The sequence below is a fragment of the Tursiops truncatus genome, chromosome 3 (assembly GCF_011762595.2).
Source record: "Tursiops truncatus isolate mTurTru1 chromosome 3, mTurTru1.mat.Y, whole genome shotgun sequence".
Lineage (NCBI taxonomy): Eukaryota > Metazoa > Chordata > Mammalia > Artiodactyla > Delphinidae > Tursiops > Tursiops truncatus.
Window position 1 is genome coordinate 106044369 of NC_047036.1, and position 12929 is coordinate 106057297.

General features: G+C 42.1%; 1 protein-coding gene across 1 annotated transcript in view; it reads right to left on the reverse strand.

Moving 5' to 3' along the window:
• Positions 1–12443, reverse strand: part of FBN2 (fibrillin 2) — a 234020-nt gene extending 221577 nt beyond the window's left edge. Inside the window, exons 1-4 of the mRNA XM_019924346.3 lie at positions 11570–12443; positions 10671–10753; positions 5048–5146; positions 2028–2123 (exon numbers count right to left, since the gene is read on the reverse strand). Of these exons, the coding sequence (XP_019779905.1) occupies positions 2028–2123; positions 5048–5146; positions 10671–10753; positions 11570–11823 (532 nt within the window). The 5' untranslated portion in view covers positions 11824–12443. The remainder of the gene's footprint in view (positions 1–2027; positions 2124–5047; positions 5147–10670; positions 10754–11569) is intronic.
• Positions 12444–12929: the final 486 nt, after the last annotated feature.

Consider the following 12929-nt stretch of genomic DNA (forward strand, 5'->3'; position numbering starts at 1 on the left):
AAAAAGGGTTTTTACAATTTTATGTGGTTGAAAAATCAAAAGAAGAATAATATTTTTGGAACATGTGGAAATTATATGAAATTCAAATTTCAGTGTCCAGAAAGTTTTGTTGAAACACAGCCAAACTTTTTTATTTGCATATGGTTGCTTTTGCACTACAATGGCAGAGTTGAATAGTGACACGGATCACAAAGTGTAAAATATTTACTATCTGGCCTTTACAGAAAATGTTTGTCGACTCCTGACCTTAAGAGAATATTTTTCTTTAAATCAATTCACCTGTTTATTTTAAATTATTTTAAAAGAAAACTTTATAGCACTTATAAACAGAAAGCTAAAATTACCCAAACCTGAAGGCAACCTCAAAAATAACATCAACAGCCACAAGGAGATACTTTGTATCCATTAAGATTGCTACCATCAAGAAAACAGAAATAACAATTGTTAGTGAGGATGTGGAGAAATTGGAACCCTTGTGCACCGCTGGTTCCCACCTGTAGTAAAATATAAAACGGTGTAGCCACTATTGAAAACAGTATGAAGGGTAGGTCTTCAAAAAATGTAAAACAGAATTACCATATGATCCCTGGATTCCAGTTGTGGGTATATATCCAAAAGACCTGAAGCAGGGACTTGAATGGATGTTTATCCACCCAGGTTCACCACAGTGTTATTTGTAACCAAAGGTGGAAGTATCTCAAGTGTCCATCAATGGACAAATAGATAAAAGCAAAATATGACATATACACAAAATGGAATACTATTCAGCCTTAAAAAGGAAGAAGATTCTGACACAAGCTACAACATAAATGAACCACGAACACATTATGCTAAGTGAAAGAAGCCAGCCACAAAAGGACAAATACTATATGATTCCACTTATATGTGGTACCTAGAGCTGTCAAATTCACGGAGACAGAAAGTAGAATGGGGCTTGCCAGGAGGTGGGGTGAGGGGAAATGGGGAGATAGCATTTAATGGGTACAGAGTTTCAGTCTTGCAACACAAAAGATGTTCTGTGGATGGATGCTGGCAACAGTTGCACGATAATGTGAATGTACTTAATGCCACTGAATATACACTTAGTAGTTAAAATGGTAAATTTTATATTATACATATTTTACAATAATTTCAGAAGTTTTTTAAACTGCAACAAAACCAGAATAACGTTAGTTTAAAACAAGCTAGATATTCTTGCACATCTAAGACATGGTCTTGCTATGTTAAAATGGTTAATGAACAATTCTTAGGGAGGCCTTGATGATTAGCAGCAAACCTAGACGCTGCACCTGATGAAATGCAAACGGAGTGAAAAGGGACTTTCTTACTATTTATGATTCAACTTTCGTTAATATCATGTCCTTCTACTCATCCATACTTAAAAATATGGGGATTCCTGTAAGAGTCCCACAATTTGGGAAGCACTAACCTAAAGTATTGCCCAGTGATAAGTCAAAATACAAGAGCTATCATCCTTACATTCTTGCTAAAAGGTTGTTTGTGATTATAATAGGATATTCTCCAGTGAGTGAAGAGCTTTGCTGGATTAAAGCTCCCTCTTTCACAATGACATGATTTTTAAAACATCACCTCACAGCCCTGTACTGTGGTATTAAATAATAAAATATATTTGAGCAAAGGACAATTTATAAGATTGGCTCTGCTAGGGTTAAATTTGGGATATCCTAAAAACAGAGAGAGATCACAGCGAACGTTACCATTTTTTTCAGACAGGTATCCATGCTTTATGGAACTAGATAAAAGAAAATCAAGTAAATATTTACCTGTGATATATGTCAAATTTGATAAAGCACTAGTAATATTCAACAACATCAATACTCTAAAACAAAAATTTTTAAAGAACTGGAAAACATTAGGTATTCAGCTATAAGGTATGTCTTTTCTACATCAACATATTTTTAAAGGATTTTAAGATCCTTTACAAGACCTTAAGTTACGACTCAGTATCAAACGCCCACTCAATCAAATTATTTCTAATAAATCGAGTCTATCCCAATGTTGCTTACGTTGTCCACAATAAGTTCCAATATATCCTTTCTGGCACTGGCAATGGTCATCTGCACAGGTCCCACCATTCATGCACCTAACACTGCACTGCTGAACTGCAAAGAACAACAAAAAACATAAAATTATGAATCACCAGAATTATAGTATCTGTGAGAGTTATAAAACTATACTAAATACCCAATTAATGACAAATGTATTCTATGGAAGTAAATGTTATGACCCAAGCATACCTTTATTTATTTGTAGTAAGTATGCACACGAGCATATCTGTTACAACATATGTTATTTAGTATATATTTAAAATCTATTACACTTTCAATGTTAAAAGAAGGAAATATAAGGTGACTAGAAGTGTAAGTTCTAGGATGCAGGAAGCACTCATGTATCCATTCAGAATGCGGTGGCTGAGACCTGGCACTGCCATCACCCAGTGCTTAAGCAACTGCTTCTCTTTCTCTCACATCAAGTGTTTTAACAAGGTCTGCAGGTTCCACTGGAAAATACATCTCAAATCCATCTTCTCCTTTCTGTCGCCATTGATACTGTGTGGTTCAGCTACCCTCATCTCTCACCTGGACTGTTGCAGTAACCTCCTGATAGGTTCCCTAGCTTCTACTCTTAGCCTCTTCAAATTCTTTCTCTGCAGAGCAGCTACAGTAATCTTTTAATAATATAAATGGCATTGCTTCATTTTCTTATTGAAACCCTTTCAATGATTCCCTGTTGCATTTGGGATATAATGCAACCCTTCCATGACCAAGGAGGCCGTGTATTATCTCCCTGGATGTGCCTGCTTCTCTAAGACCTTCTCTTCCCAATCTTCCTCTTTGTAATCACATGAACCTTTCACAGTTTCTCAAGTGGAGGAAAGGTCTTTTGATTTGCTACTTCCTCTCCCTGTGAGGGTCCCTCCCTGGCTCTTCTCATGCCTGGCTCATTCTCATCCTTCAGAACTCAGCTCCAATATCACGTCTCATCAGAGTGGTCTTGTCTGGCTCCTGTAACTAGGTTCCCCCTTGGCTCCAGGCTGTTCTCCTTCACAGCAAAGTTTCCTTCCGAGAACTTACCACTATCTATAATGACTCTGTGGTGTTTGTTTACTTGTGTTTTGTCTGTCTCCCTACAGGGATGTAAGCTCCGTGACAGTGGATGCCAAGTCCATTATGACATTAGGGCACTGAGCTCATTGCCATTTGCTGGGGCCAAGGAAACTGTGGAAGAAGTAGACTGTGGTCAACAATGAATCAAGAGTTTCATGCCACAGTTTCAGATGCCTACTATCCATTCAAGTGGAGAAGTCCAATAGGAAATGGAACATGTGAATATGAAGCTCAGTGGAGGGAGCTACTCTAGAGATAATCATTATGAGTTAGCAACACATTGGTAGTAACTGAAGACATATATGTAAACAAGTTCACCCAGGGAGGACAGAACTCTTGGGAATACCTAGCTGTGACTGTAAGGCTAATAAAGAAGGTACAGAAAGGAGACTAAGAAATAATAATCAAGAAAAGGAGTATTGTGAGCCATTAATATTTTACAAGTGAAGGGAAAAGAGAGCATTTCAAGAAGATACTGATTAATGGTGCTAAATGCTTTGTGGAGCTGGAGCATCTTGAGGACTGGAAAGGAGAGAAAAGTTCCTGATGGAAAGGCAGCCAGTATTACTCAAGGCCAAATGAATTCAGGGATCCTCTATTAAATTACATACCATAAACTGAGGGTCAGCCAGTGATTGTTCAGCTGCCCAGGTAGAGGAATTAAGAAACTGAACTGTAAAAAATTTCTCCAGGTTTGGGTTTTTTGCTGAGGGTGTAGTTGAGAAAACTAAGAGAACAGGATAATGAAGATATGGGGAATGGTATCGTCCAGGCAGTCAGACAAGGGAGGTTCAGGAAAGTAGTGGAAGAAGTTTGCTAATCAGGGTGATCAAGAAAGTCTCGATGAATTCTAAATAACAGGTTTTCAAAGGTCGGGAAAATGACAGATTATTTTCACAGAAAACGAAACTAGAGCATTAATCAGAAGCTTCATCATCAGACAATGACATTTGTTATATGAATCTTGAATCTTATATTCCTCAATCAGATAAATTATCTATTACCTTTTCTTAGGGAAAATTTGTAGAGAGAAGTGTTAAAAATATAACAACTTCACACTAGTTTGAGGCAGACAAAGATTTATTTAATTATTGAGCAATTAAATAAATAATATCTGCTTCCACCTTGCTATAAAATATTACCTTAAACACTGGCCTAAAAGATTAATCTTGGACCTAAAGACCCATCAATTTCTACTTAGGTCATGAAAAACACAATCTTAGCCCACTGTTATTGTGATCTTACAGAGCTGTTGGGAGTCAGTATGTGAACAGCAAAATAGCTAATATATGTAAAACATCTGGTCAGTACACAATAAACAGTTGTTGTCATCTCAATCCTCTTATCCTTCCCCTTTAGTTAACCCACAAAACAGGATATGAGCCACAGGAGTTAAGCAAAGGCAATAAACAGAGCTGAGGGTTTGAGACTACAGGCTTAGGCATCAGAATCCCTGGCTTCAAATCCATGTTACTTTGGGCGAGTTAAACTTATGTGCCTCATCCTCCTTCTCTGTCAATGGGGTAATAATAGTATCTCATAATATTCATGTGAGAATTAAATAAAATGATATAGTTAAACACTTAAAACAGTACCTGCAACATGGTAAAAAACCCAGTTAAGTTATAGCTATTACTCGCAAAGAATTACTTCTCCACTAAATCCAGGCTCTTTTACTGAATAGACACATAGCATCTGGACCAGTACGAAATCATTTTTCTTAATGAAAATCACTCCCCCATTACCCCTTAGTTGTTGGTGGCAACAACTAAGCCACCAAAGATTTTTACTCCAAAGATTAGTACTGACCTAGTTAGGAAAATTATCATGGGTCTATATCCTCATTGAAAAGGACATTTAGTATTTACTCAAAATCTTACAGATAATGCAGTAAATAAGGTCACATATTAAAAACGTACTTGATTTTGATCCACAGGTTGGTGATATTTGGCCGCTGGAACAAGTACACATGTTAGGACGGGAACAAAATCCATCTCCACAACTATTTCTACAAATTGCTGTAGAAAGCACAACAGGGAAACGAACGAACAATTAGGTTATAAACCATAGTTTACAAAATAAGAAAACTATAGTTAAAAACAATAAACCTGAAAAATTAAGATATAAAATATGTGATATATTATATACAATGGAATATTACTCAACCATAAAAAGAAACGAAATTGAGTTATTTGTAATGAGGTGGATGGACCTAGAGTCTGTCATACAGAATGAGGTAGTCAGAAAGAGACAAACAAATACCATATGCTAACATATATATATATGGAATCTAAAAAAAAAAATGTTCTAATGAACCTAGAGGCAGGACAGGAATAAAGATTCAGACATAGAGAATGAACTTGAGGACACGAGGAGGGGGAAGGGTAAGCTGGGACGAAGTGAGAGAGTGGCATGGACATATATACGCTACCAAATGTAAAACAGATAGCTAGTGGGAAGCAGCCACACAGCACAGGGAGATCAGCTCGGTGCTTTGTGACCACCTAGAGAGGTGGGATAGGGAGTGTGGGAGGGAGATGCAAGAGGGAGGGGATATGGGGATATATGTGTACGTATAGCTGATTCACTTTGTTATACAGCAGAAACTAACACACCATTGTAAAGCTATTATACTCTAATAAAGATGTTAAAAAATGTTTTTAAATATGTGATATATAATGCCTAATTTCAGATATACAACAAAATTACCCATTGTAGACAAGTGAATCAGTCTCTTAAGTATCCTTATGATAATGTTCACACAAATGAAGCTACTTCAAGTTCCATAATCCTAATCATTCAACTCTTATCAACACAGGTCATCTCTTCCATTCAAAGGAAAGAGTTTATAATCAGAATTCACCGTGAGAAGACAGTCTTGGTCCTAGGAAGCTGGGAGGGTTGAGGAAACCTAGAGGTCCTGCATACCTTCAGAAAACACAGCCAACTCTGTAAAGGACCTTCACAGGAGACAGAGAATGTGAAATTGGCTGAGCTGGAGGCTCCACGCTCTAACGACTTGGCCAAGCCCCAGGGGTTCCATGCACATTCCTTCCCGGCTGGTATCTGACCTGCCCCATCATCAATCTTTGTTCCCCTTAATAATTCTCTCTCTCCTTCCTCCAGCCTTTCTTCTCCCATTTTACCTCCACAACCTAGCCTATTCCCGCTGCTCAGAAAAGCTGCTGCGACATTTTGATGGAGGGAAAGTCAAAGCCTCCTGCAGCTATGACCTCCAAGGTATGAGGGTCATCAGAGCAAAGAATGTTAGGCTCACTGACACAGCACATACCACAGATCCTCAAAATCGGTAGTCCAGTGCCTTCAAATGGGAAGTCTCTCCCATATTTAGAGTCAGTTCATTTAGGAGCTGAGAGATTTATCTCTATACCCACAAGTGAATTCTCTCTGTGCACACAGGCAAGTGCTTTAATGCTCCATGAGTGGATGCATGAAGACAGGAAGAGGAGAGTCTGGGAACGCCCTGAAACTAGCTGTAAATATGTATGTAAATGTGTGTATGTATCTTTCACTAGGGAGGGGGTCTCACAACTTTCAAAGAGATCTGAGCCCCTCAATATGTAATGTAAAGGGTGTGTTCTATAGAAATGAACTAACTCAATGTTTTTCTTCTCCGGATTGCCTTTTGACACCCACATAATATGGCCGGCATCTCTATTACCACTCCCTATAAACGAAAGTGTCATAAATTATAGTGTGAAGATAAAAAACAATTTTAGGCAAGAACATGGCTTCTGCCATGGAGTTGACTATTAATTCTTAAAATGTGCTAGATTTTCTGATCACCAATAACTTTCCAATGAAAAATGTTTACTAAAACATTGTTTTATCTCAAAGCCCCCTTACCCTCAGTAGGTAGACATTTAGTCTAGGCTTACGTTATATACAAAGTGCCCCTTCCCAGGTCCTAAACCCAAAGAAGGTCTGATGGGCTGGAGACTACTCATCCTCAGACAGAGCCCTGTCATGGCCACAGGTGTACCCTGTATATCCGTGAACCCATGAGAAGCAAGAATGCTTAGGCTCTTTCTCTTCACACTCATCTCAAACTATAGTACATCTCATCTAAATATCTGTCCCTCCCACAACTACAAAAACGATGAGGCCCAGAAATACCAGAGGGGAAAGGAGAGAGGACCTGGGTGTTGGGATTTCAGTGATGCTGGGAGAAGATGCATGGCACAGGGGAGAGTAAATGAATGGTATGCAAGAGGTCTGAGGTTGAGTTCCCGCTCTGCCATTGACCCACTGCAAGCTCGGAAAAAAACCCACAGCTTCTCTGGGTTTAGTTTTCTCATTGGTAAAATAAAACAAAAGGATTATACTGGAATGTTCTGATGTCTCTTCGGGTCTCAAATGCTATGATTCTGGGCCAACCCCTTCCCACTGTTATTCACTGATCAAAATGCTCTTCATAGTATAATTTCACAACAAAAAAATTAATAAGCAAACTTTTCCATTGCTTCATGTTCTAACAAGATTTTAAAAAAACAAATGGAGAGTGAGAAAGTCAATTTCATCCTTTTGGAAACAAATATTTGGAAGTTTGGAAGTACTTCAGTGATTTTTGCAGGCCACAATTAAGAACAATAACAACAAGACGCAGACTCAAATCAAAATGCATTAAGTTTCCAGTAGTTTGAGAAGTATATTTTTATTTTAATATCTTCTCATGAAGCCTGGTCAAGGCCAACCAGATTAAAATTCTAAGAGTTGATCATTTTAATATCTTTCTGTAAAGAAAAAATGTTGATGTATAAATGTATAAGGAAATTAATCTTTGGTCCTCTTTTTCTATTTGTATTTCACTTATTCTCTTTTTGTAAGTTTCCTCAGAGCTTTTCTTTTGCTAAATGATGGAAATTCAATAAATATAATAAATAATTTGTTATCATAAGAAAGTCATGGAATGAAAATTCTTTTTTTATTGAAGTCTAGTTGATTTACAATATTAGTTTCAGGTGTAAGCACAGTGATTCAGTGTTTTTGCAGATTATACTCCATTATGTTATTACAATATAATGGTTAAAATTCTCTGTGCTATACAATATATCCTTGTTGCTTATCTATTTTACACATAGTAGTTTGTATCTGTTAATCCCGTACCCCTAATTTGTCCCTTCCCCACTTCTCCCCTTTGTAACCACTAGTTTTCTGTATCTATGAGTCTGTTTCTGTTTTGCACATACATTCATTTATATTATTTTTTAGATTCCACATATAAGTGATATCATACATTTTTTTCTTTCTCTGTCTGACTTATTTCACTAAGCATAATTTTCTCTAGGTCCATCCACATTGCTGCAAATGGCAGAATTTCATGGAATGAAAATTCTTAATTTTGACTTTATGATGGTTTCAATTTAGTTATTACCTCCATATACTACAGTTTTAAATGTCAGACTAATTGAACTAGTGAATTTAATGCAAAATATTAAGGTAAAATTTAGATGAGACCCATGCAAGAGAATATAAACGCATTACAGTCTCCCTCTCTTTTGTGCACTATTTTATAGTCTTGGGTATTTGAATTACCTTTTAAATGTGCTAATAAATATTTTTGTAGATATCTCTTGACACAAGTACTGTAAATGTTTCTTGGAGATATAAAGAACATTTCAAAGTTTATGCTTTGTATAGATTTATGATATATGTACATTCCAGTGTATTTCATAAGCACCCAAATACTTGGAGTATCAGAAATGAGGGCTACAATATTCACTGTTACTTTGAGATTTCCAAAGCTGATTTTCTAAACATGTAAAGAGCACACTGTTACTCAAAGAGCAAAAATATATTTAAAGCTGACACTCAGAGGGCCATATATATACGTATACATTTTTTTTTCCTACTGCGAATATTCTGGAAGGCTCTGTTCTCTGGAATTCCCATTCCACACTGATCCAATAAAATCTGACTTTACAGATTTTCAACACGTACCATAAACCAATCCCTTCTCCTCGGCTACTCTCCAACTCAATAATGGCAGTCACATTCATTACATTTAGTGAGTCAGACTTTCCGCAGTGCCTAAGTCACTCCCGGCTAGTATGGCAGGTGTGTGGTGAGTGACTTAGCTGTTTCAGAATTCTAGGAACCATGGAAGTTTAAAGCAGGCACAGTAACACCCTACTGGTCTGAAAAAGTAAATGCACCCTCTACACACGCCTCATGTATATGACTTATGTGCTGGAGGGGAAAATATCCAATACCCTTCCATTCTTTTTAATAAAAGTAAAGGCTTATAATCAAAAGGTTTATTTAAAGTATTTATGAATCACCCTAAAGAACACAGTTGTTGCTTCCTGTTTTTGCCTCATTACTGGATACTGTGGGATTTTTAGGGTAGAAATAATAAGAAGCTAGTATTCACAACACTTGAGATACCATGCCTTTTTAAAAACTGCACAGAAATAACATCAAGTGTCTATCTCAAACCCACAAAACCAATAAATATAGAGTCAGAGATGCCACTACATCCTTATTATCCCTTGGCTAGTGTGGCTTGCCCTTTTTCTCTCTTCATGTGGCATAATTATCTTTTCCCTGGAGAATATTGAGGTCAATCTAAAGTCAAGACTGTCTCTAAATAAATGTGCTATGACACCTGGCTGTCCTCCCAACAAGGCAAATGTGGCTGTGCTATATAAGTACACAAGAAAAGGCCAGTCACACTTCAACTCACAAATTCACAGGCATGTGAAGTAAGACATCCCATAGTCCACCACTGTGAGGCTGATAATGATAACTAATGACTTCTCCAATTAAAACTTGGAGAGCTGGGTATACACTTTGGAAACTGAATAAAATAATCAAAACTTTTAAGGTCAGATATGCAAAACTTTTGAAGTTCTAAGACTCACACTTTGGAAATCTACTGTACACTATGAGATCTGGGATCTGGAAATCCTAAATTTCCTAAATGTCTTCCAAAAATTAAAAAAAAAAAAAAAGTCAAGCCATTTGGAAGAGTTCTCTCTTTTAAAATTTTCGTTAACCTGGATCAACTCTAAATCTCTGAGAGTGCTCCTTTCATATCTATGTTAGATGACTGTTGAGATGAAACCAGAGATAATAAAGCGGTTTTGTACGGAGGCCTAAGCAAGCTTGATCTTCAGAAGGCCTAAACCTCCTGCAGAGTCAAAAGGCAGATAATTTACATAATCACATTGTGGTCTTATCTGCTCTCCTTCAGGAAAAAGTGGTGTGGGTTATCTGGGGAATTGCTGTACTCCCCCGTCAGTTTGTATTAATAGACATAGAAAGATAAAACTTCCAAGTATCTTTGAAACCTTTATTATTATTGCCCTTCAACAGAGTCTATAAGTGAAGTCTAAACCGAAGCAAACTGGCTGCTTCTTCCCCACCATTCAAATGGGGCCGCGCGTCCTAATTATTACTGCTATGTGGCCACCGGATTCTAAACGCAAATGTGTGTCCAAACGACTGAATGCAAGAGGTCGGCCCTGAGATGGGGCCGAGCGTGCTGCTCCCAAACTTCGATCCCAGCCTAGCACTCACGGACAATGCATTGGTTTCCTCCAGGGAGCGTCTTCCATCCCGGGCAGCAGTAGGAGTGGAACCTGGATCCGCATACGTTGGGCCTGTGATAGACAAGTGAAGTAACGCACACTTAGAGAGGGGTGCGGTAATACATTAGCAGTTTTCGTAACATTTATGGGACAACCAACAGACCAAAACTACACGTCAAATTCTTGGGGCTTGGGGCTCAGACGTGGAAGTGAACGAGCTAGACACTGGAATGAGGAGGGTCAGAAATGTCTAAACATTGCCTTTCATCCGCCCTCCGTTGCTACCTTTTTAAGGAGCGAAAAGAAACAGGGAAACGTATAATTTGCTACTATTCTAGCCTCCGGATGCAGAGAACAAAGGGAACACTCCGTTTCAAAAATCCTTGCCCTCGTCCCCAAATCCATCCCTCCTTGATCAACTGTTACTTTGGCCCCGACACGTCAAGGATGGCGAGTCGGAAGGTGGAGCGCTCGGCTTGATGATTAGAATGAGCTGTAAGTCCCGCACACGTCCTCAAACAAAAGGCTCGGGAGTTGCGCCCCCGACGGTGGGGAGCAGGCAGGCTTGACCAGCCCCGGCGCGGGGCGGCCTCAAGCGCGCCTTCCGCCAGGAACTTGTCCCCGCACGGCAGGCTCTGCAGGCGCTCCGCGATCCGCACCCGGGGGCCTCCGACCCACCCGCTGCCCAACCCCCCGAGGGAGGTTTTTTTTGTGTTTTTTTTTTTTGCCGGCCGAACTGCTGAGGAAAAGGGGGAGGCGCTTCTGGGAGTCTTCGGGGTCTACTGGTGGAAGGGGCCTCGGCTCTAGCCGCCAGAACTGAGTTTTGGGAGGGGGTGGGATGGAAAGCTGCCAAGCCGAGGTTTCCCCCCGTGCCGCCTGCCCACCTACCCTCGGAGCACGTCCTGCTGTCCTCGCCTGCGGACGCGGCTGGCCGCCGCGACGCCCTCCTCCCGGTACTCGGGCACTGCGAACCCGCCTTCAGAGCCCGCCGCTGCGGGCCTGACCTGTTGCGGCGGCGACTGGGGCCGGGGCGGCTTGGGCGGCGGGGGCTGGGGCTGGCCGGCTGTGCCCTGCGCCCAGAGCGCCACGCAGCCCAGCCACACGAAGTAGGGCTGGAGACACAGCCGCCGTCGTCTCCCCATCGCGCGCGCTGAGAGCGCGCGGACCGTGGTCCGCGGAGACGGAGCGCTCGAAGACAAAATCTACGCGGCCCGAAAAAAGTCAGGTCTAACAAGCCCTTCGTCGGCTCCGGAGACTCCCTTGAGCTCGGGCTCCCTGATCTAGTGGGAGCCCAGGACCGAGCGCTGGCCCGCTGACTGCCGGCGAGGCGCGAGCTCTAGAGCAGCGGGCGGCGAGGCGCGGCGGTGGAGCGGCCGGCAGCCCCGCGCGGTCCACGTTGCATCCCCCGGGCCGCTGCCCCGAGCGACTCCAGGACCGCCAGCAGGCGGGGGCGGGAAATTACAAAAGTAACCCGAGCAGCCGCGGCGTAAAGTTACAAAGAAAGCGGACCTCAAAAGAAAAAAAGGGCCTGCACGCAGCGACTCGGCGGATTCCCGTGCGCTCCGGGTACAGATCTTGGAAAGCTGCAAAAGTCACCAGAAAGAAGCCGGAAAGCAAACAAAAGTCGCCCCCCAGAGAAAAGGAGGGTCTTCTCCCGGCTCGCCCGGAGTTCCACTGGGCAGCGACGCGCCGGCGGCGGCCGAAGAGCAGGGCGGAGGTGCGCGGGACCGGGGCGAGACGCCGGTGAGAGGGAGGGCGGGAGGCTGGACGCCGGGGAAGATGCGGCGGGCGAGGGCGCGGCGCGGGGGTTTTGAGGCCCGGCGGGGCGCTGGGCGGGCCGGCGGGCGGCGGCTGTCAGTGGGGGCTGGAGCGCAGCCGTCCACACGTGGGGCGCAGCCCTGACCGAGGGGCCGGCTCAGAGTGGGCGGAGACAGAGTAAGGGGGCGATGGGGTGGGGAGGAACGAGGGGAGCCAGGGGCTGGGGGAGGGGAAGAGGAAGGAAAGGGGTAGGGTGAAGGGAGGGGAAAGGACTCAGATTGGGGAGAAGGGGGGCGATCCGGAGAGGAAGGCCAGAGTTTGGAAAAGGGGCTTGGAAAGAGGGATTGGCGAGCTTGGGTACGAGAGGAAATGAGCGGGGGATGGGGGCGAGGTTAGGGCGAGGAGAGAAGTGGGAAAGGGGAGGGAGGGCGGGGGGGGCCTGGAGGAGGGGGCGAGGCGCTAGTCGACTTTGCTTCCCGTCCCCCTCAAT